Source organism: Sturnira hondurensis, unplaced genomic scaffold, assembly GCF_014824575.4.
Source record: "Sturnira hondurensis isolate 20B ecotype Veracruz unplaced genomic scaffold, ASM1482457v3 Scaffold0017254, whole genome shotgun sequence".
NCBI classification, from domain to species: Eukaryota; Metazoa; Chordata; class Mammalia; order Chiroptera; family Phyllostomidae; genus Sturnira; species Sturnira hondurensis.
The window spans coordinates 1456571-1484303 of record NW_028089885.1 but is presented as its reverse complement, the minus strand read 5'-3'; the positions used below and the strand labels follow the sequence as shown (position 1 = coordinate 1484303).

At 55.9% G+C, this 27733-nt stretch overlaps 1 protein-coding gene across 4 annotated transcripts; it reads right to left on the bottom strand.

Annotated features, from left to right (window-relative positions):
- Positions 1-27078, bottom strand: PPIL2 (peptidylprolyl isomerase like 2). Of its 4 annotated transcripts, none has more exons than XM_037067307.1 (21): positions 26954-27078; positions 24777-24826; positions 22662-22707; positions 20336-20398; positions 19117-19168; positions 14989-15040; positions 11927-12018; positions 11016-11105; positions 9994-10069; positions 9072-9232; positions 8013-8088; positions 7327-7433; positions 6843-6932; positions 6569-6602; positions 5905-6022; positions 3977-4033; positions 3320-3392; positions 3154-3216; positions 2920-3059; positions 2548-2670; positions 1-1701 (listed from the first exon to the last, which is right to left on the bottom strand). In XM_037067307.1, exons 1-20 carry the CDS (start codon positions 26983-26985, stop codon positions 2574-2576), a joined length of 1569 nt encoding a protein of 522 aa, XP_036923202.1. In that variant the 5' UTR covers positions 26986-27078; the 3' UTR covers positions 1-1701; positions 2548-2573. The 4 variants fall into 4 exon arrangements, with proteins under 4 accessions (XP_036923202.1, XP_036923200.1, XP_036923201.1 ...); XM_037067305.1 differs by lacking the exon at positions 1-1701 and adding an exon at positions 1737-2398; XM_037067306.1 differs by lacking the exon at positions 1-1701 and adding an exon at positions 1737-1854.
- Positions 27079-27733: the final 655 nt, after the last annotated feature.

The following is a 27733-nucleotide window of genomic DNA, read 5'->3' as shown; positions in this document are numbered from 1 at the left end:
TTTGTCTTCTGCGAAAACCAAGCTCCTTTTGAAACCAAATGAACCGACCGTGAGCTGGCTTCAGGAAAGGACACCCATGAAACCACAACTAGGCTTGTTGGTAAAGGGCTGGAATGTTCCACCCTCTTAAAATCCTCAACAGTGGTCATCGTCCCCTGACTTATTTATTTGAAATATTTCCTTAAGAGTGGGAGGTGATGCCAAGATTATAAATGCATTTAACACAGCTACGCCATGTCCTGTGGCACAGTACACTTGCTTTAGAAATGTGGTTTAGTTTTGTTGTCATTTTATATATAAATATAGTATTTTTGTACCTTAACACTTAATCTTGATGGCATCTGTCAGATTTATTAGCAAGGATCAGATAAAGGAATTTTTCAAAAGTCCTTTAATTTACCTGATGACCTCACCAGGTACTTAAAAAATCCCAGTGGTTGTATAATTTCTGGACGATGACGGCTTAAGCTCCGACACAACCTACAGAAACGCAAAGTCTCGTCCATCAAAGGTTCTGGGCCAGCCTGTCCTCCCGCCATGGGGCGGCGCAAGGGGCTGGCTGTGGCCCAGCTGGCCCGGAGGTCCACCCCTCAGGGCAGGGCTGCCGAGCCTGAGCACACAAGCCCCCTCAGCCTCCCTGTGTCCAGCCCTCGGTCCTCTGTGTCTGTGAGGTTTAAAAATAAAGCTCCCATGTCCGGTGTCTCCTTTTCAGTAGCACGTGTCTCGGTGCTCTGCTCTGACGCCGAGGGACACAGCATGGTGCTGTGCCGCTCCCAGCGAGCAGTGGGTGGTTCCCGGCCTGCGCTGTCACATGCAGATACAGCCTCGGGTGCTGGCTGGCGGGCTCACTGCCTGTTTCGAGCCTGGGAGCAGGGCCTGAGAAAGCCTCACCACGTAGTTACAGGGCTTTGGCTGAGCCACGCTCAGCACTTGCTTCAGATCCGCAGCAGGGCAGGCTGCCTGCCCCGAGGACTCCAGGAGACGATGGTATGCTGTGCCCACACCGCCCCCCCGCCTACCCTCTCTTCCTTGGGTGAGCCAGGCTTTTGGAGCCAGTGCTGGTGCAGACAGCCTCTCACAAGTAAGCGCTCAGCTGTCTGGCTGTAGTCGCAGGGGGTCACGTCTGGCTGAAGTTGCCGCGAGGCTAGGCACCCACTCTGCAGAGCCCAGGTCCCCTGCTGCCTGTCGGGAGCGAGGGGCAGGCCCGAGGCGGGCACAGAACTTGTTCTCAGCACAGGGGAGAGCCGGTCTCTGTCCTGAAGCAAGACGAGGCCAGTAAGCTCTGGGAAGGCAGCTCGGCACCTGTGGGGACGTGTACGCGGGCTGACACCGAGGCTGGTGAGAGCCCTTGGGGACCATCGTGGGACCTGGTGTTTGGCGTGAGAGCTGGGACAGAGCCAAGGTGCATTCTGGAAGTAAGCTGTCGAGACTTACTGGTGGAATTGAGGTTTTGGATGAGGGAAAGAAGAGAAACCAAGGATGGGGCCGAGTTAGAGTTTCAGTGTGACCAGCAGGATGGGGTGGTGGCCTGTGCCGATGGGAGGGCGTGAGGTGGGCAGTGACCGTTTCGGAGCCCCGGTGGGGCTAGAGGAGACGGCAGCCTGGGAGGAGGCAGCTGTTGCTACACTTCTACAGAGGCACTTCAGGAGAGCTGAGGTAGCAGGGTCAAGGTCAGCAGAATGGAAAGCAGGCTAGCACAGGCTGCAGAGTGAACAGAAGACAAGGACGGGCAGAAGTCAGTTTTTTGAAGACATTTATAGGATCAGGGATCTTCAGGTTAGCGAATGCTAGTACAGCCGACCTGACAACCCTGAGAGCGGGGGCTGACGGTCAGGGTTGAGCACAGGGTGGGCCCTGAGGGAGGAGAAGAAGTTGGGGTGAGGGGAGCACTCCGGCTCACTGGGGCCTTCTGCACAGCCATCGGGAGCAGCAGGAGCCAGCTGTCTTCACCCACGTGGCCCCATCACCTTCCTGAGGCAGAACTTAGGGCCAGGTGGGCCAACGCAGGTGTGCACAGCAGCTGGGCTACAGCCACCCATGGTCCTTGCTGGGGTAGACGCAACAAACCCAAGCAAGAGGTGGCAGAAAGGTTTTTGGAAATGACATCAAAGTATTAGTCCAAGGTCCTCAAACCACCAGCGTCCAAACACAGACCTCAAAGTGCCACCGTGGCCTCCAGGTCACAAGGCCCATGGTCTGAGAATCTGTTTCTGACAAGGTTCCAGATGATACCGCTGGTTGGGGACCACATGGAGCCAAATCCCCAACAAGGTGATGGAAATGGGTGGCGGTAAGAAAACGGCTGGGAGACAACAGCCCTTCTTCCTAGGCCTGGTGGTCCAAGATGTGGGTGGGCTCTGGCGGGTCCCAGCCCTGCACACAGGGCCAGAGCACGGCCCTGGGTGGGAGGTGAGGACACCCGTGGGCTCCCAGGACCAAGAAAGGAGACCCAGGCAAGAGCTGTACTGAGCCGCAGCCCAAAGGGCAGGCCCACGAGGGCAGAAACCTCAAGGACACAGCACAGAAGCCCCAGCGCTGCCACCCTACCGGGATCCAGAGCAGCGGGCCCGCTGCTACCACGAGCTAAAGTCCGTGAAACCTCGGCTGGGCTTTTTCTTGGCCACGGGCGCAGCTGCACTGGTTGATGGTTCCTCGTCTGCTACACGTTTCCTGGGAAGAGAAGAGCCGGACTCCAGCTGCTGTGGGGGCCAGTCCCCGAGGAGCAAGCCACGTGTCTCCACAACGCCCCCACCCCGAATGTGAGCCCTTCAGCCTGCCAGGGGTCTCCCAGCACCCGCTCGCCCCCATGCCCGCCACTTCCTCGCCATCGGCAGGCTCCAGGCTGCGGCAGCTAGCTCGTGGGGCACGCCGTGGGAACAGACAGCCGTGGGAATAGACAGCGGCTCCCACTGCACTCACGTGGCTGCCGGGCTGATGTACTTGCCCACCCCTTGGCGGTACGTCGGGGGACCCTGGCTCGCCGACTTGGGCTGGCTCGTCTTCGCTGTGCTCTCTGGGGCCGCCTCCTCGAGCTGTGTCTTCCTCCGCTCCTCGGCGATCTGCAGTGGAGCATGTGATGGCTGGCCCGCAGCCCCTTGGGCTGGACGGGACTCCCCCAATTCCCTCCCCACATGGTGGCTGCACCCTCCTCACCTGGACGTCGGCCTCCTCAAAGGGGTCCACAAACACCGTGGTGGAGTCGATGCGGATTTCCTCCTGCAGTCGGGTGGGGGTGCTGGTGAGCAGGGCTGGTGGGAAGCAACGGGGCCCACACCTGCCCAGCCAGTGGAGTGGCCCCTCTGTTCTCCCAGGGCACTACCTTGGGACGGTCGGTTTTGGGGTCACTCTCCACATTCTCCATGGCTGTCAGTGTGTCAAAGCCCCCGACGACCCTGTAGCAGAGGGAGGCGGCCTCCTAATATGCCTAGCTCAGGGCACCCCAAGGGCCAAGTCCTGGTGTGGCGGAATGAGGGGCTGGGAGTGGGTCTGGGCTGAGGGCCCATGAAGGCCCCACACAGACAAGGGCGTAGAGGGACTGGATTCAGAAAGGCCCACGGGGCAGGGCAGCCTGAAAGGCAGGTCTGGCGGCCGCCGCTGCTCCCACACCCCAGCCAGAGCTGAGGAGTGTGACAGAGACTGAGGCCACCGAGCTGGAACTACCCCCAGGCCTTCACAGGGTAAGCCTGCTGACCCTGGGATGGGAGAATGCGGGAAAGGAGGTGGCTCAGATAGGTGACTCGGGATCATCCAAAGGCAAACTGAGGGGCTGACTCTGAGCAGGACACCCACCAGGCAGGGCTGGAGCTGGCCTCTCCTTACCCAAGTCCCCACTTATGCATGACCATGACCTTGGGAGGGACAGTCAGGAGGATAAAGAAGTGGAGGGCCAGGCCTGGGGAAGAGGCAGTGAGGCTCCGGCCAGTGCAGGAGCCCGCCCTTGCCGACACCCTGCGCCTCGCGCAGTGGCTTCCCTTACCGCCCGAAGATGGTGTGCTTCCTGTCCAGGTACGCGCAGGAGCGGAAGGTGATGAAGCTGGGGGAGGACAGGAGGGTCAGGAAGGGCGAGAGAGCTTACCCTGCCCCCACCTGCCTTGTCCCCCAAGGCAGCTGGGCACAGACTAGTCACCTCTAAGGTAGGGGACCCTTGGTATAAAAGGGTTCCACCCTATAGGGGCTCCCGGGGAGAGGCCCGGGCCCCCAAGCTGTCCCAGCCCTTCCCTCTGCCCTGTGCCCAGGGGGCCGGGGGTGGGCCAGTCGCTGGACGAGGCGTGAGCGCAGATGCGCAGCCTCACTGCACCAGTCAAGGCGAGGCCGCCCTGTGGCTGGAAAAAGGTTTCTCTGTAGGTGATGCACAAATGGAAGAAAAGGAAATCGCTCTGTGCACATTCACATACAAAAACAAAACCTTCCTGCCTCCAAAAAAAATGTAAGGCCTCCCAAAGTTTCCAGGAGGCCCCTCTGAAGTACAACTGAACCCCAGAGACAGATGTGCTGGGATACAGAATATTTTAAAATGTCATCTGGAACATAGATGACATCTGAAAAGATCTTAGCCAGAAAAATACAAACCACATAAAAAGTACAGAGTTCACAAAAGTACAAGTAGGAGTTAGGGGTTTCTAAAAACTGTAAATACACCCTGGCTGGAGTAGCTCAGTGGATTGAGTGCGGGCCTGTGAAGCAAAGGGTCGCTGGTTCAATTCCCAGTCACAGCACATGCCTGGGTTACGGGCCAGGTCTCCAGTGGGGGACACACAAGAGGCAACCACACATCGATGTTTCTCTCCTGCTCTTTCTCCTTCCCGTCCCCCCCTCTAAAAATAAGTAGGATATTCTTTTAAAAATAGTTGGTATTCATGACTATTTAGAAAATGTAAATAATGAAACGCATAAACCCTAAAGCTCCTAGGGAAGGATGACAAGGGCCAGTCAACTGAGAGAGACAGACCCCCAAACTGGAAGGAGCCCTCCTCGCAAATTCCTCCCCAAAAGCTGGGCAGGTGAACCCTATCAAACATCCCAGAAAGCTGCCCCCAATCACCCCGGTGGCACCAGCCCGGGCCTCCTCGCCTCCCAGACCAGTCTCTCCTGCCCCACCTCAGTCCACGGCCTGCAGCTGCTCACAACCAAGTGAGGGTCACAGCGGTGCAGGAAGAACCAGCAGTGAACAGAACAGAGTCCAGAATGAGACCCCAGTTCACCCAGGAATGGAACACGTGACTGCAGACTGGGGAAGGAAGATGCCAGGAGCCTCTCCTCTCAGCCTCACAGGCACCCCTGCACCTGCACCGGGGCAGGTCCAACTACCCCTCTCCCCATTCTTGCTCCTAGTGGGCCCCCACCCTGCCTTTACAGCGGAGCTGGGGACACCCGGGCCTGTACTTCCGGCCCACCTGCGTCCTCTCAGCACCAGCACGTAAACTCACCATGAACAAGGTGGTGTCCCAGGCATCCATTACAGTGTTCAAGGCAGAATTCTCATCCCGACCAAGTACCCGCATTGCCATAAATGTACCCCAGCAATGGCTGCTCGGGCCAGACCAGGATTCCAGCCCCTCCCATGCTCAGGCTGCCCCGCCCCGGCACCTGTGCCCACGCCCACATACGCTTCGCGGGGCACCTCCTCCAGGAGGCCTTTCTGCATCTCCTGGGGACTCCGGCCACCTGGTCCCTCACAGGCAGGTGCCCCGGGGTGCAGTGCTGCCTGCTGACCTGCTCTGCATGGAAGTGCACACACCCACGCTCGGCAGGTCTGAGCTGTGTCACCTGTGAGTTGTCCACCTCCCCAGGGGTGCTGCACGCCTTGACTGGATTCAGGTTGAGCACAACCTTTGGGGAAAGGCTGAGGGGTACCCTGCAGGGAGCCCCGCACCCCCTCCCCAGACCCACCCCATGGCCACTCACAACTGAGACTTGTTGGTGTTGGGCCCTGAGTTGGCCATGCTGAGGATGCCGCGGCCCGTGTGCGAGAGGTTGGGCCGGAACTCGTCTCTGAAGGGTTTTCCCCAGTACGACTCTCCCCCTGGAACAGAAAGGAGTGCAGCTGGCAGCGAGGACCGGGTCCTAGCTGGGTGCAGGGTGCAGCTGGCTACAGAAACCTATGCTGGGTCTCGAGGGGCACGGGGCCCTTGGAGGGCGGCCCTGGCCCTGAAGACAGAGTGAAGGGTGAAGGTCACACATTACTGCTCACCCACGTGGGTGAGGGAGTGGGCCTGAGCCCGAGCAGCAGACAAGCTGAGGGGGTTTTGGGAGGCAGTGGGAGGACAGCCAGACGTCTGGCAGGGGGCGCAACCTCCCTCTGCTGTGGGCTCCCTGAAGCATCCCTTGGCCCTCTGACCAAGGTGGGTGCCCCGGAGCCCCATGGAGGCAACACGCTCCCACTTCCACCCACCATTCAGGCCCCGCGGCCGTTTCAGAACGAGAGAACAGGGACGTGCCCAGGGTCTCGCAGTGCCCTGCTGGCTGGTCCACATGTCCACATCGGGAGCTCTCAGTCCTGCCCCACCTACCCCCTCTCAGCCTTTGGGGCAGCCACGGCGGCCCAGGGAGCCCCAGCACCGGGACCTACCTGTGCCTGTGCCAGTGGGGTCACCCCCCTGGATCTGCAGGAAGAACAAAAGCCAGTGAGAAGCTGTGCCCTGTGATCCCTCAGCCCTGCCGGCCCTTCAGCAGCTGCCCACTGTCCACTGGCGGAAGCAATTCCCCTCCTGCCAGATGGGCCCCAAGGGGTCTGAGCTCTTGGCGAGGACAGACACCCTCCTGGCCCCGTCTGCACAAGCCCCCAGTGTCCAGGCAGGGTACTCAAGGGGCAGGCTCCCCGCTCCACACCCCACGCCACTCACCACGAAGTTCCTAATGGACCTATGGAAGACAGTGCCGTCGTAATACTGCTTCTTGCAAAGCCTGATGAAGTTTTCACAGGTTTTTGGTGTCTGCAAAATAGCCCGGACACTCCTGTGAGGCATGACGCAGCTGAGGGAGGGTCACAAATGCCACCCAAGCCCCGATCGTGCAGTGGGGAGGGTCAGCTGCTCCGGGTGCCACGGTTAGCACCCATGGTACTGAACGACAAGAAACTTGTAGCCGCCAAGCCCAAGAGCAAGGGCTGCAGGGTAGTGGGTGTGAGTCCGGTGTAGGTTGGCCACCCAGACTCGGGCGGAGGAAACAGCACGTGGCTGCCAGGGTGGCTTCTGAGGGCGAGGTGGGGGCTCCACGCCCTCTAGGGGATGGAGTGATTTCCTACTACAAGCCCATCCTAAGTGCTGCTCCAGGTTTAAGGCCCTGCAAACTACGCTGGGCGGGGGAGGGGGCGGCCGCCACACCCACCATGTCACAGTGCAGCTCCAGGTTGAGGTCACCCTTGCTGGTGTGCAGCCGTACGTAGCCCTTCTTCTTCACAAACTGGTAGCGCAGCACATCCTCGTCAATGGCAGCTGCAAGCAGACGCCGAGCTCTGTGCCCTCCCTCAACCCAAAGACAGCCACACCCCATTTCACGCAGGGCTGAACTCCAGCCCCAGCCCCGGGGGAGCCCAAGGGTCCGCCCAGGCTGAGCACAGCAGAGGGCATGGAGGGCTCAGGAGCTACAGCAGGGGTGCTGGGAAGGCGCAGCCAGGGCGGGAGGGGGCTGAAGAGGGGTTGGGGGAGAGGGGAAGGGAGAGTCGGGGACCTCACAGGCCTAAAACCCAAGGGCTTGAGGACGGTGATAACAGCAACCTCGGTGCAGGGCTGAGGTGCCCATGGGCGGCCTGGGAGGAGGCCAGAGTGCGGGGCCCCAGGAAACAGGACATGGCACGGGAAGGGCCTCCTGCCCCTGGCCCAGCCCTCGCTATGGCCGCCCCCATTGCAGACACGAACACAGCTCAAAAAGGGCCCGTCCCCCCTACCCCCGACTTTCTGAGTTGCCTAAGAGCCCACAAAGCCCAGACACGACGCAGCAGGATGCAGGGCAGGGCCCCCGCCTGGGCCGCCATTAAGTAGCAGCCCTGGCGATGGAGGGGCAGAGGCAGCTACCTGCTTCATGGGTGGTCGCAGGCACCATGGCGGTGGAGGTGAAGGAGGCGCTAACCTTCCCAGTGGAGTAGTGGGCCTGCCGAGAGAGCCACGTGGGCACGTCAGCAGCGCCCTGGGCCGCTGGTGGGCTAGGGACGTGGGACCCAGCTGTCCCATGCTGAGGCCCCTACTCAACACCTCCCACCCAGGACGGCGTCCCTGACCACCACCCAAAGACATCACCAGGAACTTCCTTGGGGACAGGACGGTCCAGCCCAAACTGGCTTTCCCCGAGGCCCCAAGGAATGAGGGACTCTAGCTTCTTTTTGAAAATTTTCAGTTTCTACAATTAAACACATTACATTTTTAATCATGAACATGAACCACAGAAATACTTCCTCATCCTCGGCAGAGGAGAAAGTAAGAGGAGGGCCCCTCCCCATCAGAAGGAAGCACCAAAATGCTACGAGCTCTTGTGTTAGGGCTGGGCCCCGCCGCCCAGCCCCACAGCCCCAGCTCGCCAGGCTGAGGCCGAGAAGGGCCAGCTCTGGGCGCAACAGACCAAGGCACGAACGCCGGCGCCATCGCTGCTGACTGAGGGCCTCGAGGCCAACTACTGGGCACCGTGAGAAGTGCGCCTGACTGCCCTCGGCACCACGGCACCCCCGAAACGCCCCACCATCTCCCCCTGGTTTTGCTCTGGGCACCACGTGACCAGCTGTGTGGGGCGGTAACTCCACACCCCACAGGACATCCCCTCCCACAGACCTGCGAGACTGAGGCCACTGTGTCATGCAGTACCACAAAGCCACCTGGCAGCTAGCCACCTAGGACATCTGTCCCAGGCTCCCCAGCCTGGCCCAGAGCATGATGCAGACCCTTCACGGCTGGGGGCCACCGTCCTTCCCTGCGAGGACCCAGCACACACACGCCACCCCGGCCTCCTCAGTGCAGCTGTCCTCTGGGCCCAAGGGCACCTTGGCTCTGGGGTCCAGCTGTTTCCCCTCCAAATGTACCCACTCCGAGGGGCTACGACGGTGGGTGCTTGAGCTGGCAGCTCCGTGGCCCCCGCCTACTCACGGCATTCAGCTTGTCCACCTTCTTTTTCTCTGGGACTTCATTGGTGGCCGCCAGGACCTCGTCGCCTTTGAACTCCTTGTAGAGTTCCTGCAGCGTCTCCCGCGTCTCGGTGTTTGTGTTTTTCAAATAATAAGACGGGTCCTGCTTGGCCTTTTCTTCATCTACAGAACAGCAAGGTAGCCTGAGCACTGAGCTCCCAGGGATGTCCCCAGATGTATGTGACAAGGACAAGAAACCAGAGGGGGAGGTAACGGCAGAAGCCCAGACCAGAACACAGGCCACACCTCCGCCACAATGACACTCCAGTCACTACAAACCCAGGAAGGCGCATACGGGAGAGGAGGAGGGAACAGCCCAGGAGGGCGGCAGTTTGCCCGCTGAGGCTTCTGTGGGAGCCAGCTTTGGTCTCTGTCCCCAAGCTGGCCTTGACCCTAACGGTGTTCACTAACAGCCCCGGTGGTGGCGCCTGGCCAGCTGAGCAGTCCCCATACTCACCAGCTCCCACAGGACCCACAGCCTGCCTGACCACCCGCGCCCACAGTGACAACAGGTACAGTCCTCCAGGGAGCAAAGGCAGGGCCCCCCCGGGACCCGAGGGCCTGGACGCAGAAGCAGCCCCGAGGGTCCATGGAGCAGTCTGGAGTGGGGAGGACAGGTGTCCAGGCCTGTCCCACAAAAGGCTGAGGGCACTAAGGCGTAAGGGCCCAGCTGGCACCTACTATATTGAGCCCCCTAAGGGCAGCGTGGGCCAGGGCCATCCTGCCAGTCTCCTCACAGGAGAAGCCGAACCTCAACTCAGGAAATGTCGGGCCTGCCTTGGCTTGATCTCGACTCTGGCCCCGGGGGCAGAGGCCCTGCCCAGGGAGCTCTCTCCCATTTGCTCCCAACCCCCGGCACCCAGACCACCCCTGGCTGCTCGTACCTGGGTCTGTTACTTTCATGTTATTCTTAACGTGAAAGAAGTTGGAGACGTTGAATTTGTCCAAATTGGTGGGGTCCTGTGGCAAAAGGAACACATGCAGCAGAGCGCCCAGCACTGCGCCAGGCCCCAGGCTGTGGCCACGTGGCCGCCCCTGCTGCAAAGGAGGGCTGGGTGGCACAGGGTCCTGGGGCCAGGGGGGGAGACGCCGGTGGCTCTAGGAGACCTGGTGGGTTGAGCGTGGATCAGGGGCGCCAGGACTGGGAGAGGGCTCCACGCCAGCAGGGCCGCAGCAGCGGTGGGGTGCAGACTGGCTCAGATGGCTGGCCACTCACCAAACCACAGCCACTTCTCTGGCATCCGGCTGAGTGACCCTTGCTGTTAGGCAGCCAGGACAGATGGAGTCTTCCCGGGGCAAGGTGGGCAGACACCGCATGCCCACCCCCAGGCCTCCCGCAGGCTGCACACCCCTCCCTTCAGCCTGGCAGCCGGACAAGGACCCCACAGGTTCTCAGGCCGGCCAGCCCACCCTTGTGGAGGGAATGTGTACTAACCTCCATTTAAAATGGGACAAGCCATAAAAGGACTGTCCTTGTGTAAGTCACTCCTGGATTTTCTCCATACAAGTTTTTATTAACTCACCCAGGGTTCTCTGACACCTCCAGGGGTGTCCTGTGCCCAACACGGGGGTACAGAGCACACACCCGCTCCCACTCTCAAGAGGGTGGGAAGAGAGCCACGCCTGCAAAGAGGCCACTCAGATGCCGAGATGGCTCTGGGCACAGGCCGAGGAGGAGGAGATGCAAGGGCCAGGCTGGGGAAGGGGCCTGGACGAAGGCCGGTGCGACCGAGTGGAAGGGGCAGGAGGCAGGAGCACTGCTGGTAGCAGCTGGGGCACCGCAACCAGACAGGTGGCAGCGAGGAAGCCTCCAAGGCTGGGTGGAGAGGTGGAGCTGGCCGAGGGGAGCTGAGCCAAGGTTCTCGGGCGGTCCCTCCTGAGAACAACACAGGGAAGGGACACCCACCTGGAGGGTGATGATGTCCTGCCGGGAGAAGGGCACATCGGTCAGCAGGTCTCGGAAGTTCTTGGCCTTGATATTCAGCTGCTCCACGGCCTGCAGTCGGGAAGAAGGCAGCTGTGATGGTGCTTGTCCCCAGCCCGGCACCGGGAGCCTACAGCCTGCCCAGACAACAGCACTGCTCCAGCAGGGAGACAAAGGGCAGGAAAACCGTGTGCCCACCTCGAGCTCACAGCCACAGCCCTGCCACTGAGGAGAGGCTTGGTGAGCCCCAGAAACCCAAATTCAGCGCCCCCAAGCAAGGCTCCTCCCAGGGCGCTCTGTGACACACGTCTCAACATCAGCAGACAGGCTCACCAAGCAGCTGTCTGTACCAAGTCCCCCACATCCATGCACACTAGGGCAAGGTATCACCCCAGGGACCCTAGGGCAGTGCTGGCCACCTGGACACTGCCAATGGCCAGGGAGGGTGTGGCAACAGCTCGGAGGGGTGCCCCACAAGGAGAGGCCCACACGCCTGCAGTCTGAACCCTCTGCTGGCGTGCCCAGAGGACGACCCGTGTAGAAACCAGGGCCTCCCCTCCCCACACCCACCTACCAGTCCATATATGCCCCTCTTGGGGATTCCAAGAACTGGGGGGCTCAGGACTCCTCTCAAAGCCCTGGAGCCTGTCCTCAGAACACAGGGTCCCTCCCGGGGCCTAAGAGTCTTCCCTGAAGATGACTGTGGGGAGGACCCCTGGGTACAAAACTACCCAGTTTTCGGGTCACAGGCTGCAGGTAGGCCCTGCCTTTTCTGGGCTGTGCTGGCGGCCCCACAGGGACACGCTGCGCCCAGGGCCATCCCAGAGCCCAGACCAGGGTCGCAGGAGCACACCCCTGGGGCGCCCAGACGTTCTCAGTTCCTGAGAACCTACCTCGTAGGCATAGACGTTGCCGGTGGTCCTGACCGCCACGATGTGGCTGTTGTTGGTGAACACGGTGAACAGCACCGGGCAGTGGTACTTTCCTGGGGAGAGGCACGCACAGGCAGACCAGTCAGGGAAAGGCAGGGGCAGAGCTGGCATCAGCAGGCCCAGACGGGCCCAGAGGCACGGCCAGCTGCTCCGGCCCTTTTCCAACGCTACCGGGAAACTCCTGTTCATCCTGCATAAACCCAGCCCCCACATGGCCTTCCCCAGAGGTGCCGGCTCCACCAGCCCCCGGCCTCCTCCTCCACCTCGGGCCCCATCCCGCCCCTCACCCTGGCTCGGGGATATTGCCGCAACTCCTGCTGCTCCCTGCCCCTGCCCCACCACCTCCCTACGGGGAGCCAGAAGCCTGTTCAAATAAGCCCCAACAAATAAAACGCAAAGAGGGGAAACATTTACAGATTATTAGACTAAGAGATATCAATCACACACATTTGTGTGGACTTTTAAATAATCTTGGTTTGAAAACTATATAAAAATCATTATGAAAGCATTCTAGAAATTTGACCACTGGCTGGATAGTTAGTGATATTAAGGAATTCCTGTTAATTTTTTAGGTGTAAGAGTAGTATTGTGATTATTATTTTTTTTTAAGTCCTTACCTTTTTTTAAATTTATTTATTTTTAGAAAGAGGTACAGAGGGAGAAAAAGAGGGAGAGAAACACCGATGTGAGAGAGAAACACCCATCAGCTGCCTCTCCTGCATGCCCCAACCGGGACCAAACCTGCGACAAAGGCATGTGCCCTGACCGGGAATCGAACTAGCAGCCTCTTTCTTTGTGGGACAATGCCCGACGCACTGAGAAACACTGGTCAGAGCTAAGTCCTTACTTTTAGAGATACACACTGAAGTAGTTACAATAAAATGATACAACATCAGCATCTGCTTTAAAATCACCTAAGCAGGTACAGAGTGGGAGCGCAGATAAAATCAGACAGGTGAGTGGACGGGAACTGAAGCTGGCTGGTAGAGACCCACGTGCACACAACACCTACTCTCATTTGTCTGAAACTTTTTTTTTAAAGATTTTATTTATTTATCTTTAGAGGGGGAAGGGAAGGAGAGAGGGAGAGAAATATCAATGTATGGTTGCCTCTCGTGAGTCCCCTACTGGGAACTGGCCTGCAACCCAGGCATGTACCCTGACTGGGAATCGAACCGTGATCGTGTGGTTCGCAGGCCTGTGCTCAATCTACTGAGCTACACCAGCCAGGTCTCTTTCTGTTTTAAAACATTTTATTTATTTATATTTTGACAGAGGGAAGGAGAAAGAGAAAGAAACATCAATGTGTGGTTGCCTCTCGCACGCCCCCTACTGGGGACCTGGCCCACACCCCCAAGCATGTGCCCTGCCTGGGAATCAAACCAGCGACCCTTTGGTTCACAAGCCAGCACTCCATCAAGTGAGCCACACCAGCCAGGATTGAGATTGTCAATTTAAAACAAAACAAAGCAAAATACAAAAAGAAAAAAAGGTGACTGCTAGGCCAAAGATGTTAATGGGCAAAAATTAGGACAGATCTCATTTCCTCTCTGGCTCCTATCCGAGCCCTCCAGTGGCCACCCAAGCCCCACAGGACTGCTCTGCACCCTGTTCCCCTGCCCCTGACCCCTCTGACTACAGCCTCTGCGTCCACCCCTCAACACACTGGTCCAGTAGTACTAGACTCCTGGTTGTGCCCAGACTGACCTCAGGGCCTTTGCACTGACTGTACCCTCTGCCTGGAATGCTCTCCCCCAACATCCCCACATGGCTCCCTCCCTCCTTCCCATAGATTTCCCCTCAAACTCTGTTCATGAGTCTCCCTACGACCTTCTCTCTCCTCACCCTGCTTTACTTTGGTCCCTGGTTTTTAAAGCAGCTTCTGCCGCACTACAGTGAGGTGTTAGCCAGCCTCCTCCCTGACTGCATCATCAGCTCCTCTCACTGCAGGACAGACTTGGCCTGTTCTGCTCTCTGCATGTGTCAGGCACGCAGCAGACATCTGCTGAATGAGACGGACTGTGGGCCTCCCCAAACCAGCTGACTGCCCAACAGGGAAGCCCACAGCACTCCGCCACCAGGGCTGGCAGAGCTCCCTGATGCCCGGGGACTGTCCCTGAAGCGTTGTGCTTCTGTCTTGACGAGGCCCGTTGAATGGGCCCCGGCCTCAGGTGCTTCGGTGTCTCCCTAAAATGCACACACCTAGTGAACACGGACACCAGCCTTGACCAGGGTCTGCACAGGCCAAGAGGACCATGCCAGGCTCACAGAGAGCTGAGAGCAAGGTCAGTGCCCCCAGGGGTTGCCTCAGCTAGGGCATCTGGCCAGTGACAGGGTGTGCAGGATACAAAGCAGGAGGACCCAGCTGGGCTCCTGCTTTACAACCAGTGGTGCGGAGAAGCCCAACACAAGAGTCACCCCGCCATTCTGTCAGACCCCCACGCCCACCGCCCAGCCGCCTGCCCTGGGCCTCTCAGCCTCTGCAGCTTCCGCCTCCAGCCACGAGCAGACCAGAGCCACACAGCCCACCTGTGCTCACAAAGGCCACCAGAGGTCCACATGGCCCAACCGCCTTAGTGGGAAGAAATAACCAAAACCCAAGGTTGCATCCCTCCACCTCAGCTTTAAAAACTACCTAGACCTTTAAGAAAGAATCATGTTACATCTTTGAGAAATTAAGAGCAAGAACCGCCCTGGCTGGTGTAGCTCAGTGGATTGAGCATGGGCCTGCGAACCAGAGGATCACGGTTCAATTCCCAGTCAGGGCACATGCCTGGGTTGCAGGCCAGTTCCCGGCAGGGGATGCAGTTCCTGGCAGGGGGTGCACGAGAGGCAACCATACATTGATATTCTCTTCCTCTCTCCTTCCCTTCCCCTCTAAAGATAAATAAATAAAATTTAAAAAAAAAAAGAGCAAGAACCGACTGACCAGAGAGGAACGACTGGTCAGCAGAGACTTGGTGAGAGGCGGCGGCTGCGCCCTGCGGGCCAGCCCTTGGGTTGCTGTAAAAGAGATCCCTTACCTTCTTTATTCTTTGTGAAGTTCAGCTTGATCAGGGACCGCCCGTCCAGTTTCTGAAAGAAGTGGAATTCGTAACTAATAGTGAAGCGCAGTGGCTGACACAAAGGCAGATAACGCGGCGGCTGGTGGCGCAGGCGGACGGGGAAGCCTTCACCACAGGGGCAGGCACGGGTGCTGGCCGGGTGCTGGCCACGGGGCCCCAGGACACAGCACCTAACCCAGACAGGGGGCTGCACAGCGGAACCCCAGCCTCTGAGCCAGCAAAGCGACCCCAAGCACAGGGGCTGACACCCAGGCTGGAGGCCGAGGGGGAGGTTTGCTTATCCTCTGTGACGTTCAGACAGTTTCATGACAAGCACTGATTATTTCTGAAATTAAAAAGCGAATGTATTTCTTCAGCTGGGTGGTGTTCACCTTATTCTTCTGTTGTATAAACTATTTAAGAAAGACAACCCATTAAAAAGTGGGTGGAAAGAAATAAATATACCCAAATGCTCGGAGAAACTGTGATGGACCTTCTACTTTTAACATTTCTCTGTGTGTGTGGTCTGCCTCCCCTGGAGGAAACTTCACAGTGCAACCGAGCCCAAGCAGCCAGAGGAGAGCGGCAGCCCAGGTGAGAAGGCCAGAGGCAGTGAAGGGGGCTGTGGAGAGGCCCTGGACCAGGGAGGCCAAGTCGTCCACTGGGAGCGCCTCAGGGTCCACGTCCCCATAGCCACTGTTACCCAGGAGCCCAGCCCTATCTACCCAAAACCCAAAGGGGACACTGGGTGGGTGTCCCGGGGCTGGGCCCCTGAGCCAAGCTCCACCCTGCATCCTCCCTCCCCCGCAGTGGCCTGCCCACCCCCCCAAACCTGGCTTCATCCCTTCCTCTTCCGTTCAGCCCCCCACATGTCTGTGAGGGTGAGCCTTAGACCCCGGGATGGACGGCGGGGTCCTTGCTCCCAGGCTGCTCCCATAAGACAGCCCTTCTCCTTCAGGCACCCTGGGCACATGACCATGCAGAGACACCCCACAAACACAACGTGCTTGTCTTGGGGCCCTGAGAAGTGACATGGAGCCAAGTCAGCCAGGGGTCAGCTGCCCTTCACCATTTTGGACTTGGCAGGAGGCTGAGCCCAGGGCAACATACACATCATGGAGACCCCTGAACAGCAACTGTGGTGGGGCACCTAAAATAACAAAAATGCCCCAGACACAAGCAAATGGTGGTGCCCCCTGGGGAAGAGACAGAGGACATGGGGACAGGTGTGAACAAGAAAATACAAGGGAGCCCTGGCTGGTGTACTCAGTGGACTGAGCACTGGCGATGAAGGAAGGGGAGGAGGGAGGGGAGGGAGGAAGGGGGAGGGAAGCAAACACGAGGGAGCGCGGGCGGCAGAGCAGGGCCTGAGAACCACCAGAGGAAGCAAAGGACAGACCCTGGGCCGCAGAGGAGCCCCAGCCTGGACACCGGCTGCCCCACGGCGGCAGGCAGGGCCTCAATGCCAGGGGCAGGCAACGCGATCCCTGCTGGAGGCGCGGCAGTGGCTCCCAGGCAGATCTCACTGATGGTCACACTTTCAATGACAAAAGTAAAAAATAAAGGGAAGATCACCCGCAGACACAGGAAAGAAAGGGCTCTCCTTGGGAAGGAGCACCCTCCCCGACCAGAGAGAAAAGCCACAGGCCTTGGCGGCTGCTCCCAGAACATGGGCCACCAGCCCAGCTCCTTCGCTTCCCAGTGCCTCTGACCGGACCCAAAGGGCCCTCGGAACCTATGCCTTCCCCTCCCAGAATGTCCCTGGGCCCCGGGTGTGCGGGCAGCACACAGAAAATAGGTAACAAGAGCACAGCTAGGTAAAGGCCGAACTAGGGACATTTCACCAGCCCTAGGCTGGCAAGCAGGACAGTGTTCACCTCCCTCTCCTCCCTCCCTCCCCTTCCCCTCCCCATCAAGCCTCACGGACACCCAGTCCTCTCAGGCCTCCCTGAAGATGATGACAATGACGACGATGACCTCCGGGTCTGTGTCACAGACCTCAGGCCTTACCGGGCCTCACCCGCCCAGTGCCTTCCCGGTCAGGCCGGGGCCTCAACCTGACACACAGACTCTAAGACAGCATCCGTCCAGCCCCATGGTGCCAATGCCCACACTGCTGGCCGTCCCCTTCCACAGGCCACGCTATAGTCAGGCTAGCCTCTCGGCCTCAAACACTGCCCCGGACACCCTGGCACAGCCACCTTGTCCTCCAAGGTCACACAGAAGTCCCACCTTCCCTGGGCACCCTCCTCATCCCACCTCCAGCCCAACTGCCTGCCCCCACTCCGTGCACCCACTTCCCTCGGGCTGCCTGTGGCGCTGATTCTGAGGGATCCGCCTTCCTGCCAACCTCCCCTAGCCTGGAACCCAAGCACAGGCTGGATTACCTGGTTCCACTTGCCTGTCCCTGGCACAGCCCACGCTAACTGACCTGGTCTTCCTAACACATGACTGCACTAGAAGGTACCACTGAGCTCTCCCTGGCCTGGGGAGACGCAGTGTCTCAATGAGTCCTGTTAGTCCCGCCAGTCCAACCTCCACAGCAATCTTGGGTCCATCCTCTCTGTTCTGCCTCCCTGGCCTCCACGCTGGTCCAAGTTCACCTAGTACCTCTTGCCCAGACAAGTGCATGGCCCTCACGCTGCTTTCTCAGCTTCCACCCTCACCTTCCCAGTCTGTTCCGCACACAGCAGCCAAAGTGAGCATTTAAAACAAAGGCCAGACACACTGGCTGGTATGGCTCAGCGGATTGAGCGCCAGCCTGTGAACCAAAAGGTTACTGGTTCAATTCCCAGGCAGGGCACATACCTGGGTTGCAGGCCAGGTCCCCAGTGGGGGCATGCAAGAGGCAACCAGTCGATATGTCTCTCACACATTGATGTTTCTCTCCCTCTCCCCCTCCCTTTCCATCTCTAAAATAAAACTTTAAGAAATAAATCAAGCACAGGCCAGATCATAACATATGCCTGGCTTCTAGCCCACCCAGGATAAACCCAGCTCCCTCCAAGGCCTTCAAGGTTCCCAGACATAGGCCTATCTGCCCCCATCTCCTGTTGTCCCCAGGTCTTGGTTTACATGGCACTGCTCCAGACACTCCCCAAGCCCGCTTGCCCTCTCTCCTCTCTCACGTCCTCTGCAGGCACCTCTGCCTCCCTCCGCTCCGCTCTGCTCTGCTCCCAGCTCCGGCCGCGCACACACGGCACAGGCTAACACCTTGCTGCTGAAAGAAGGAAACTGAATAAACAAATAAATGGGCGCCAGCTGTGGCGTGGGGAACGCAAGAGATGAAGGGACTGAGAGAACAGAGGGGACTGGGCCATGGACATGTCGTTGCGGTAAAGGCCTGCCGTGGGTGTGCCAACGGAGAACAAGCTGGCACTGACCCTGGGGCGTCTCTTCCAGGCACACGGAATTCATGAGAGTAGGCCTGCAAACCTGACACATTAGAAGCCGCTTAACCACCTCACAATAAAAATACAAATTAAAAAGATTTTCACCCCTATGTAGCAAAGAAGTCAAAGAAACAGATGTTATCCAGGGCTGCTGAGGGTACAGGGAAATAGGCATTTTCTTCCCCACACTGCTGTTCGGAGTTTGAAAGGGTGCAACTTCCAAAGGAAATTTGCCGGTAGCTGCCAGAACAGAAAACGCACCCACCTGTGACCCAGCACTCCCAGCTCGATGCTCGTGCGGGCCCAGAGAGGCGAGTGCAAGCGTGCTCCCCGACCACTGCTCACAACAGCAAGTGACTCCGAACCCCCTGCAGTGCCCCCTCGTGGGGGCACACAGCCACCGGAGGGCGAGGCGGGGCTTTATGCACCGACACACTTAGATCCCCGACATACTGCAGGATGCTAAAGCAAAGTCCAGAGGAATTCCTGCACGTGATCACGCCCTCGGCCCAAGGGAAGATGTAGGCCATGCACTCGTGTGCAAACGTAAGAAACCTCTCCAGAAAGGAATGGGTGCAGAGAGAAAACAGTCCCCTCACCGTGCCCCATGAATGGTCCCCTGCCACTCCTGTGTGTGCACGAAAACCACAGAACCAGAGGACAGGTGATGGGACAGCACCCACCCACGTCACCCGAACTCCGGCATAACCCCTACCTCGCCATTGCTGGGGTTGGTCCCGTACTTCTTAAGCCAGGGGAGGATGTTCCTGAAGGGAAGAGAACAGACAGCATCAGGTGATGGGGGGGCGGAACACTCCCGGAGGCTGCTTCTGGGGACCCCTGGGGGGGGACGAGGCCAAGAAAGGAGTGCCTTGCCTCTTCAAAGGAAGCGGAGGACATTTCTGGAAGCATGGTTTCAAAGTATGTTCAGAGTTTTCATTACAGGTACACACAAACAACACAAGCTAGCAAAATAAGATGTACACAAATGTTGATACATCCATAAAATGAGATACTGGACCACCATCAAAATTTTAACTTCGAGAAAATTCTGAATTACATGGGGAAAAAGTTCTCATCAGGACTGAATAAAGAATGGATCCAGCCCGGGCTGGTGTGGCTGAGTGAATTGAGGGGGTGCTGTGAGCCAAAGGGCTGCTGGTTCAATTATCATCAGGGCACATGCTGGGGTTGCGGGCCAGGTCACCAGTAGGGGGCGCGTGAGAGGCAACCACACACTGTTTCCCTCCCTCTCATTCTCCCTCCCTTCCTCTCTCTCTAAAAATAAATAAATAAAATCTTTAAAAGAAAAGAATGTATCCAGAGCTATCTTCATGGCATTAACTCAACCATGTTACCACCAATAAACTCACAGAAAAAGATAAGTATAAATATTGGAGTGGTTATCCCAGATAGTGTGATTATGGTAAATTTCCCTTTGAGATATTTTCCAATTTTTCTAAAATAAGTCTGAAACGTGAGAAAATGGCTTATGCTGAAACACAAAATAGAGCGTAACGCTTCAAAATACAACACCGGAAAAGTATGCACCCTAATTATGACTCATTAAGTGAAAAATACTTAGTTCATTAACATCACAAAGCAAGAACACGTTCGGATTAGAACACTAGGGCCCACGGCGGGGGGGGGGGGGCGCACGGTTCGNACGGGGGGGGGGGGGGGCGCACGGTGCGCAGGACACAACACACCACGATGACAACACAGCACCATGGCTTCCTCTCTAAGGCCCTGGCAGTCCCTTCTGGGTCCCCAAGAGGCCCGCCCAAGGCTCCTGAGGCTGCCAGGATCTCAGCGTGGCCTGGCCTGGCACTGCCTGGAACCATAAGCCCTCTAGCTGGCCCCACGCCCCCTTCCTGAGTAGATGTCACCAATCTCAGCCTGATTGTTAGCTCAAAAGTCAAGAGAGAACTCACAGCAAGTCGAAGACGACGCCTTCAGGGGTGCAGACTGGGTAGGTGAAGGGCTGCAGGGAGAGACTGAGAAAGGACATGGTCACTCGGGGTCATGCAGTGGATGGGCCAGGCCACTGCCACATGCCTATGACTTGTCCCTGTGCCCCTCCCTCCTTCAGCCAGTCCTCCAACAAACCCCTGCACAGCCTGGGTTGGGTGCTGACACAGAGGGGACCCCCACACCCCTGCCCCTCAGCAGCACCCAGCACAAACCAGTAAGTACAAGGCAAGGGTCCCAGAAGGTGGTGAGGGGGCTTAGGGACAACTGCAGCCTGGTCCTCTCCACACCCTGCGCTGTGATATACAATACACAGGGGATCACGGTCAGTCCCCAAAGAGGACCCCAGAGGTGGCCTGGGACAGGTAGGACTGGAGTACACCCTCATACGGCAAGCATAGGCAGGCCAGTTCTGTGCTAAGAACTGCCCTCGCCCATCCCAAGAAACTCTGGTGGGGCTTCTGCCCACAGTGTGCCCACAGTTCTCCCCACATGTCCCAGGGGCAGACACATGACTCAGGCAAGACCTGAGGGCCCAGGAGCCCAAGGTAAATTCTAACGCACGGGTGTGGGGGCAGAGGGACCTACAGAGGCCAGACTCCCACAGGTCATTTGCCTCCTCATGAAGGGTCTCCTTAAGAAAAGCAGAGCCTGCCCTGGTAGCTTATTTGGTTAGAGTGTCATCCAGATAAGCCAAGGTTGTGGGTTCGATCCCTGGGCAGGGCACATACAAGAATCAACCAATGCATGCATAAATAAGTAGAGCAACAAATCAATGTTTCCCCTCTCTCTAATATCAGTTAAGAAAAGAAAGGCAGAGCCTACAGAGGAAGGCTTCCTGGTGGGCTTCCTTGAACTAACCCCCTTTTTTCTTGCATGGTGTTTCTGTCACTAGCCATCAAGAGCCCAGGCTGACCTGGCTTGTTTATACATCGGTCACCTGTAAGTTTGGTCAGCACAGGTCAGTCCCTGGAACCTAAAAAACCTGGCAGTACGGGGGGCACCTACCTGGATGCTGCCCCAGGAAGCCCCTTCTCTGGCCCACAAGTCGATTCCAACACAGCAGTGCTGATAACGCTGCTGGGGACCAACCGGAGCAGGACCTGGCACCCACTCAAGCTCCAAGCAGCAAGGCATGTTCTTACCGCCCCCCAAATGGGACCGAAAGGGCACATTCTCAAAGCACATTTTTACCCAGAACCCAATGTAGTTAAAAAATGGGTGAAAAGCAGATCAGAAACCTTTTGGAGGAAACGGGAACCAAAGATGGAAGTATCTCCATATAATGCACTCACACCCAACCTGAGTACGATGTTCTCACAAGGCTGATGACGAGACCTGGTAGGGGTGGGGAGAAACCCAGCCAAAGATGCCTGGATCTCACTTGTTCACGCCTCTGCAGCAAGTGCTTCGAGCAGGGAAAGCCCTCACTCACGCTGCAGGGAGCCTCCTGGGCGCCCCAGGCAGACCCAGTGGCCTTCCCTGCCCCCTCGCCACCTTGTGGTATGTGGCTGACCTGCCTCGGCTGGGGTACCAGGGTCACCAGGAGAGTTCGGTCAGCTCTCAAGGCTCACCCGGACCTTTGGAATCAGAACTAGGGGGGTGGAGAGGAATGCTGTGCAGACACGCATGTGTACGGGGCAGAGATGACCCCGGCTCAAACTTAGGAAAATCAGGCCCACAGGGACCACCAGGCCCACGCACCCCACAGCCCCCAATGTCCTGGGGTTCAATGGTCCTAGTCCCACTTTGCCAGCAGACGCAGCTTGTTTATACACATACCAACTGGGGTGGGAAAAAGCAGCTGAGTGGCTCTAAAGTTGGGTCCCCTCCCACTCCCACAGGTGACCTGCATTCCCAGGGAAGGGGGCTCACGGCATCACACTGTTGCTGCTGCTGTGACTACTTAGACTTGGACCGAAAGTAAAGTGTGAAAGGCACCAGCCTGCAACAGACCACAGGGTTCACGCCTCAGTGGCACCACGTCCAGGATGTGAAGCAAGGGACTTCGCTCTTCTAAGTGAAGTAAAACAGCTTAACAACAGAGTCTACCTACCTTGGAAGGCAAGGAGGTTAAAAAAGCAAACTTGTAAACACAGACACGAATAAGAAGAAAATAATCATGGGTTCTTATTAAGTCATCTTCTCCCACTCCCAGAAAGATCTGGGTGGAGGAACACACGCAGATCCCTCTCTGGGTCAGATCCCTCCAAGGGTCAGACTCACTATCAAATAATTGCATATCAGAGAACAATTACTACAGGAAAATTAAACCCCCGAAACTCTTACCTGCAATGGTCAAATGGTAAACGACGAAAATTTGTTTGTGGGATATCTGTTTAAAACAAAAATAAGAGACAGAAAATTTTTTCTGTAAAAAATGTCATGTATGTATTGCTACCAACAATTCAATTACATTTTAAGAAAAAGTTCATGTGCCCTGGCTGGTGTAGCTCAGTGGATTGAGTGCTGGCCTGTGAACCTAAAGGTCGCTAGTTCGATTTCCAGCCAGGGCACATATCTGGGTTGTGGGCCAGGCCCCCAGTTGGGGGTCTGGGAGAGGCAATCAATCAATGTATTTCTTGTACACAGATGTTTCTCTCCCTTTCTCCATCCCTTCCCCTTCTCTAAAAATAAACGAATAACATCTTAAAAACAAATAAAATAACAGTAACTCCATTGTACATCTCCATCAGACCTCCTGGGTAACCAGATTCTTTGTCAATGAATAGTAATATTTTGAAAGAATTTTTTTTTCTGGGCAGCGGATCACAACAGAGTACTTTAAATAGTCAGTACACCATGATGTACACAGATGTGCTGTCATCCAGGCTCCATTGTCCCATTTATGAGCACAGGCAGAGTAGATGTAACATCATTCTTAAGGACCCTAGGAGCTTCAGAATGGTGAATGAGCACTGCTTCAACTTCAAGTCACCAGCTGCATTAGTCCCTAACAACAGAGTCGGCCTGTCCTTTGAAGCGCTGAAAGCGGCATCGATTTCTCCTCTCCAGTTACGAAAATCCTAGATAGCACCTTTCCCCAATACAAGCCTGTTTCATCTACATCAAAAATCTTTTGGTTATGGTTGCCACCCTCATTATCTGAGCTAGACCTTCTGAATAATCTGCTGCAGCTTCTGCATCAGCAATTGCTGCTTTATTTTGCACTTCTATGTCATGGAGATGGCTTCTTTCCTTAAATCTCATGAACCGACATCTGCTACCTTCAAACTTTTCTTCTGTAGCCTCCTCACTCCTTCCAGCCTTCACAGCATTAAATAGAGTCAGGGCCTTGCTCTACATTAGGCTTTGGCTTAAGTAATGTTGTGGCTGGTTTGATCTTCTCGCCAGACCACTGAAACTTTCTCCACATCAGCAATAGGCTATTTTGTTTTCATCGGAGTAGCACTTTTAATTTCCTTCGAGAACTTTCTGCTGCATTCACAACTTAGCTAACTGGTGCAAGAGGTCTACCTAGCTTTCGGCCTAGCTCCGCTTCCCATGTGCCTTTCTAATTTAATCATGTCTAGCTTTTGACTTAAAGTGCAAGACTGGCAGCTCTTCCTCTCGCTTGAACTCTTAGAGGCCACCGTCAGGTTATTAATTGGCCTAATTTCAATCTCAGGGAATAGGAAGGCCCAAGGAAAGGGAGAAAGATAGAGACTAGCCAACCAATGAAGTAGCCAGAATACACATTTACTGATTGTGTATGCTGTTTTATCCGGGCATGGTTCATGATGCCTCAGAAAATGACAATAGTAGCATCAAAGACCACACACAGATCACCAGACAAATACAATAATGAAAAACTCCGAAATACTGTGAGAATTACCGAAATGTGATACAGAGACACAACGTGAGCAAATGCTGTTGGAAAAATCGTGCCTAGGCTTGCTCAAAAACACAACATCTGCAAAGCGCAAGAAAGCAAAGTGCAACAAAATGAGGTATGCCTGCCTCTACTAACTTGATAAAAAGAAGAATGTTATTTTAACCTCCATTTAAAAAAATAACCAAGACTAAACATTTTCTCATATTTTTAGTGTAGCTTCTCTTTTCTGAATTGTCTGTCCTCAGCCCATTTGTCTACTATAGTTTCCATGTTCTTGTTCACTGCTAATTTTTTAAAATTTTATTTATTGATTTTTATAGAGAGAGGAAGGAGGGGAGACAAAGAGAGAAACATTGATTTGTTGCTTCACTTACCTGTGCATTCATCGATTGATTCTTGTGTATGCCCTGACTGGGAATCGAACCCACAACCTTGACATAACAGGACCCAACTGAGCTATCCAACCAGGGCTAACTGTTCATTTTTACAGGCTCGTTGCATAGTGAAGACATCATCCCTTAATTACATCCCACACATACCAAGGGGAACAGAAGGATTTCATGCCTTACCTGGTTTCTTGCCACCATAGAAGTGCGTGTACTCTGCACACGTAATGTACCTTAAGGAGAGAGAGAGAAACTCTTACTTCCACCCCCTTTGTAAAGAGGAGTCTCCAGAAGTAATGGGTGACTGAGTCATTTCACTCACTCAGCGAATGTTTATTAAACACCTACTATGTGACAGGCACATAATGATAAACGCAACAGACCTGCGATAGACAAACAAGTAAGCAAACGCAAACAGTCTAGCTTTGATCTGGAGAAAATGAACTGAATTTAACAGAAGGCTTCATGATGAGCAGGAGCTTGCCATGTGAATATCTGGGGGATGGGCTCTCTGGGCAGAAGGACGAAGCAGACATGTCATATATAAAAGTCACAAGGCAGGAAAAGCTGTTGTGTTCCCAAAAAAGGGTGAAGTCACTGATAAACAGTGTGCACAGGGGCACGTGATAGGAGAGGAAAGAGACACAAATGGTGGTCAGATCATGTGGGGACTCTGGATCTCCTCTAAGCTGGATGGAAAGTTGTTGGAGGGTTTGGAGCAGAGCCCTGACATGATCTATGCAATGTAAGTCCTCATAGCATCACTCTGGCTGCTGCCTGTAGAGGAACAAGCAAGAGAGAGAGTATGTGCCTCAGGAGATTGCGCATCAACCTGCAAACCGAAAGGTCGCAGGTTCAGTTCCTAATCAGGGTGCATGCTGGGTTGCAGGCCAATGTTTCTCTCCCTCTCTTTCTTTCTCCCTTCCCCTCTCTCTAAAAATAAAGAAAATCTTTTAAAAATAAAATAAAAGAAGAGAAGGAGCAGAAATCCAATCAGGAGATGACTACAAAGGTCCAAGAAGGAGTTGACACAAACTCTGCCTAGCCCTGGCTGGTGTGGCTCAGTGGACTGAGTGCCAGCCTGAGAACCAAAGGGCCGCCAGTTCGATTCCCAGTCAGGGCACATGCCTGGGTTGCAGGCCAGGCCCCCAGTAAGGGGCGCGTGAGAGGCAACCACACAGTGATGTTTCTCTCCCTCTCTTTCTCTCCCTTCCCCTCTGTCTAAAAAGAAATTAAAAACAAAAAACAACCTCTGCCTGTGTGGGAGTTGGTGGGAGAGACAGTGGTCAGTCAGTCCCTGGAAGAGTCAACGGGACTTACTGATAGACTGGAGGAGAAAGAGGCACCAACACTAACTCCCAGACTTCTGACCTAAACAAAGTCAGACAGGGAAAACAAGGAGGGGGGGCGGGAGGAGGAGTAGCTCAGGCACTGGAAAACAAGGGTTCCATCTGGGGCATATCAACTTTGAGATGTCTATTGGACCTCCAAGTGGAGATGTCAATTAGGCAGTTGGCTATTGCAAGGAGTCACCCACGGAGAATGTAAGCGGGAGCAGAGAGACTGGGGGATGTTGACCTATGAGGTCTGGAAGATGTGGAGGAGGACCCAACAAAGAGAGAGGCCACTGAGGTAGATGGAAAATATAGAGCACATGGTGTACAAAGAAAGGCTTCAGAAGGAGACATGGTCTATTGTGTCCTATGCTGTTGAGAAGCCCAATGAAATGAGGACTGAGACTTGAGGACTGAGAATTGACCACTAGGTTTAGTAACAAGGAAGTTACTGGGATCCTGACAAGCATAGTGTGGAGGGTCAAAAACCTCACTGAAGTGCTTTCAAGAGGCAGCAGAAAACAGCAAGTACACACAGCGCTTTCACGTTAGATACACGGTGGCAAATGGAGAGGGACATGGATGAGGTTGGTTTTAAACTGATTCCATAGCATCTGTGTAGGCTGATGGGAATACACCAGCACACTGGGAGAGACAGGAGATGCCGAAGTGAGAGGGACTAATTCACGAGCAGAGCTCGCGAGTGGACAGTGAGGCAAAGTCGAAGGGGCTGTGTCCAAGGGGCGCTGGGAAGGCCGCGCGTCCAGGTGACGGCCTCTATGGTCTATTAGGGCAAACGCCTCCAAAGGCCGGATTCCGGGAGAGCTCGGCAGCTGTGGGGGGAATTACCCCCGCTCCCTGGGGAGGGCGGCGGAAGTTTCTGGGGGGAAGCGACTTCTGAGAGGGGCTCTGGGGACCAGCTCTGAAAAATGGGAAGGAGAAACAGGCAGAGTGTGGGACAGGCGGGGACTGAGGCAGGGCGGGGCTCAAGCAGAGCCAGGACTTCCTGGCTGCGGCTCAACTTACATCTTGTCCTTCTGGTGCTGTCGCTTCCCCATGGCGGCAGAGGTGGCAGTGGCAGGACTAGCGAGCGCGGAAAACCTTCAACACCTAACCTGGACCACCGCGTCTCGGCCTAACCAGATAACTACTTCCGGGTACCGCCCGGAAGCGAACGCTGGGCATGCCGGGAACTGTGGTCTCCGGAAACAAGCACGTCAGTCTGCAGGTGCAGCTTGTCCGCGGGCCGAGTTCTTAGCTGAGACCGGGTTCTGTTTGCTGAGCTGCCTCAGCCTCGAAGCCCCGTCTTCTCCTGAGCGCCTCGCCTACCTTCCCGGCCCCGACTCAGTGCCATCCTACTCAAACCCGTCCTCGTTTTGACCTGTGTTCTCAGGCTTTTTAAATAGCCTGCCGGAAACCTAAGGTCCCACCAGCCTCTGCCCCATCTATGCTCGTCCTCAGTGACAGATGCCTCCCAAGCGATGTCCACATTTGCTGTGTACATGCTCACTTCCCATTCCTTCCACGCATTTGGTCCCCACCGCATCCAGGACCCTCCTCTGAGTGGCCTAAACCTGAAAGTCCAAAGCCCTCACTGATCCCTCTGTTCTCTTCTGATGGACCCTTCCCTGGACCAAATCACGTTCGTGTGTCCCGGCCTGAGCCCTGGACTTCAGTCAACACTCAAGCACTGGGTGATCGTGGCTTTAAGTACCACTGGTAACCCTTGACTCCCAAGACTAAATTGCCAGTGCACCAGACTCCTGATCTCTCCTTGGGTATCCGCTGATCTCAAGTATAATGTGT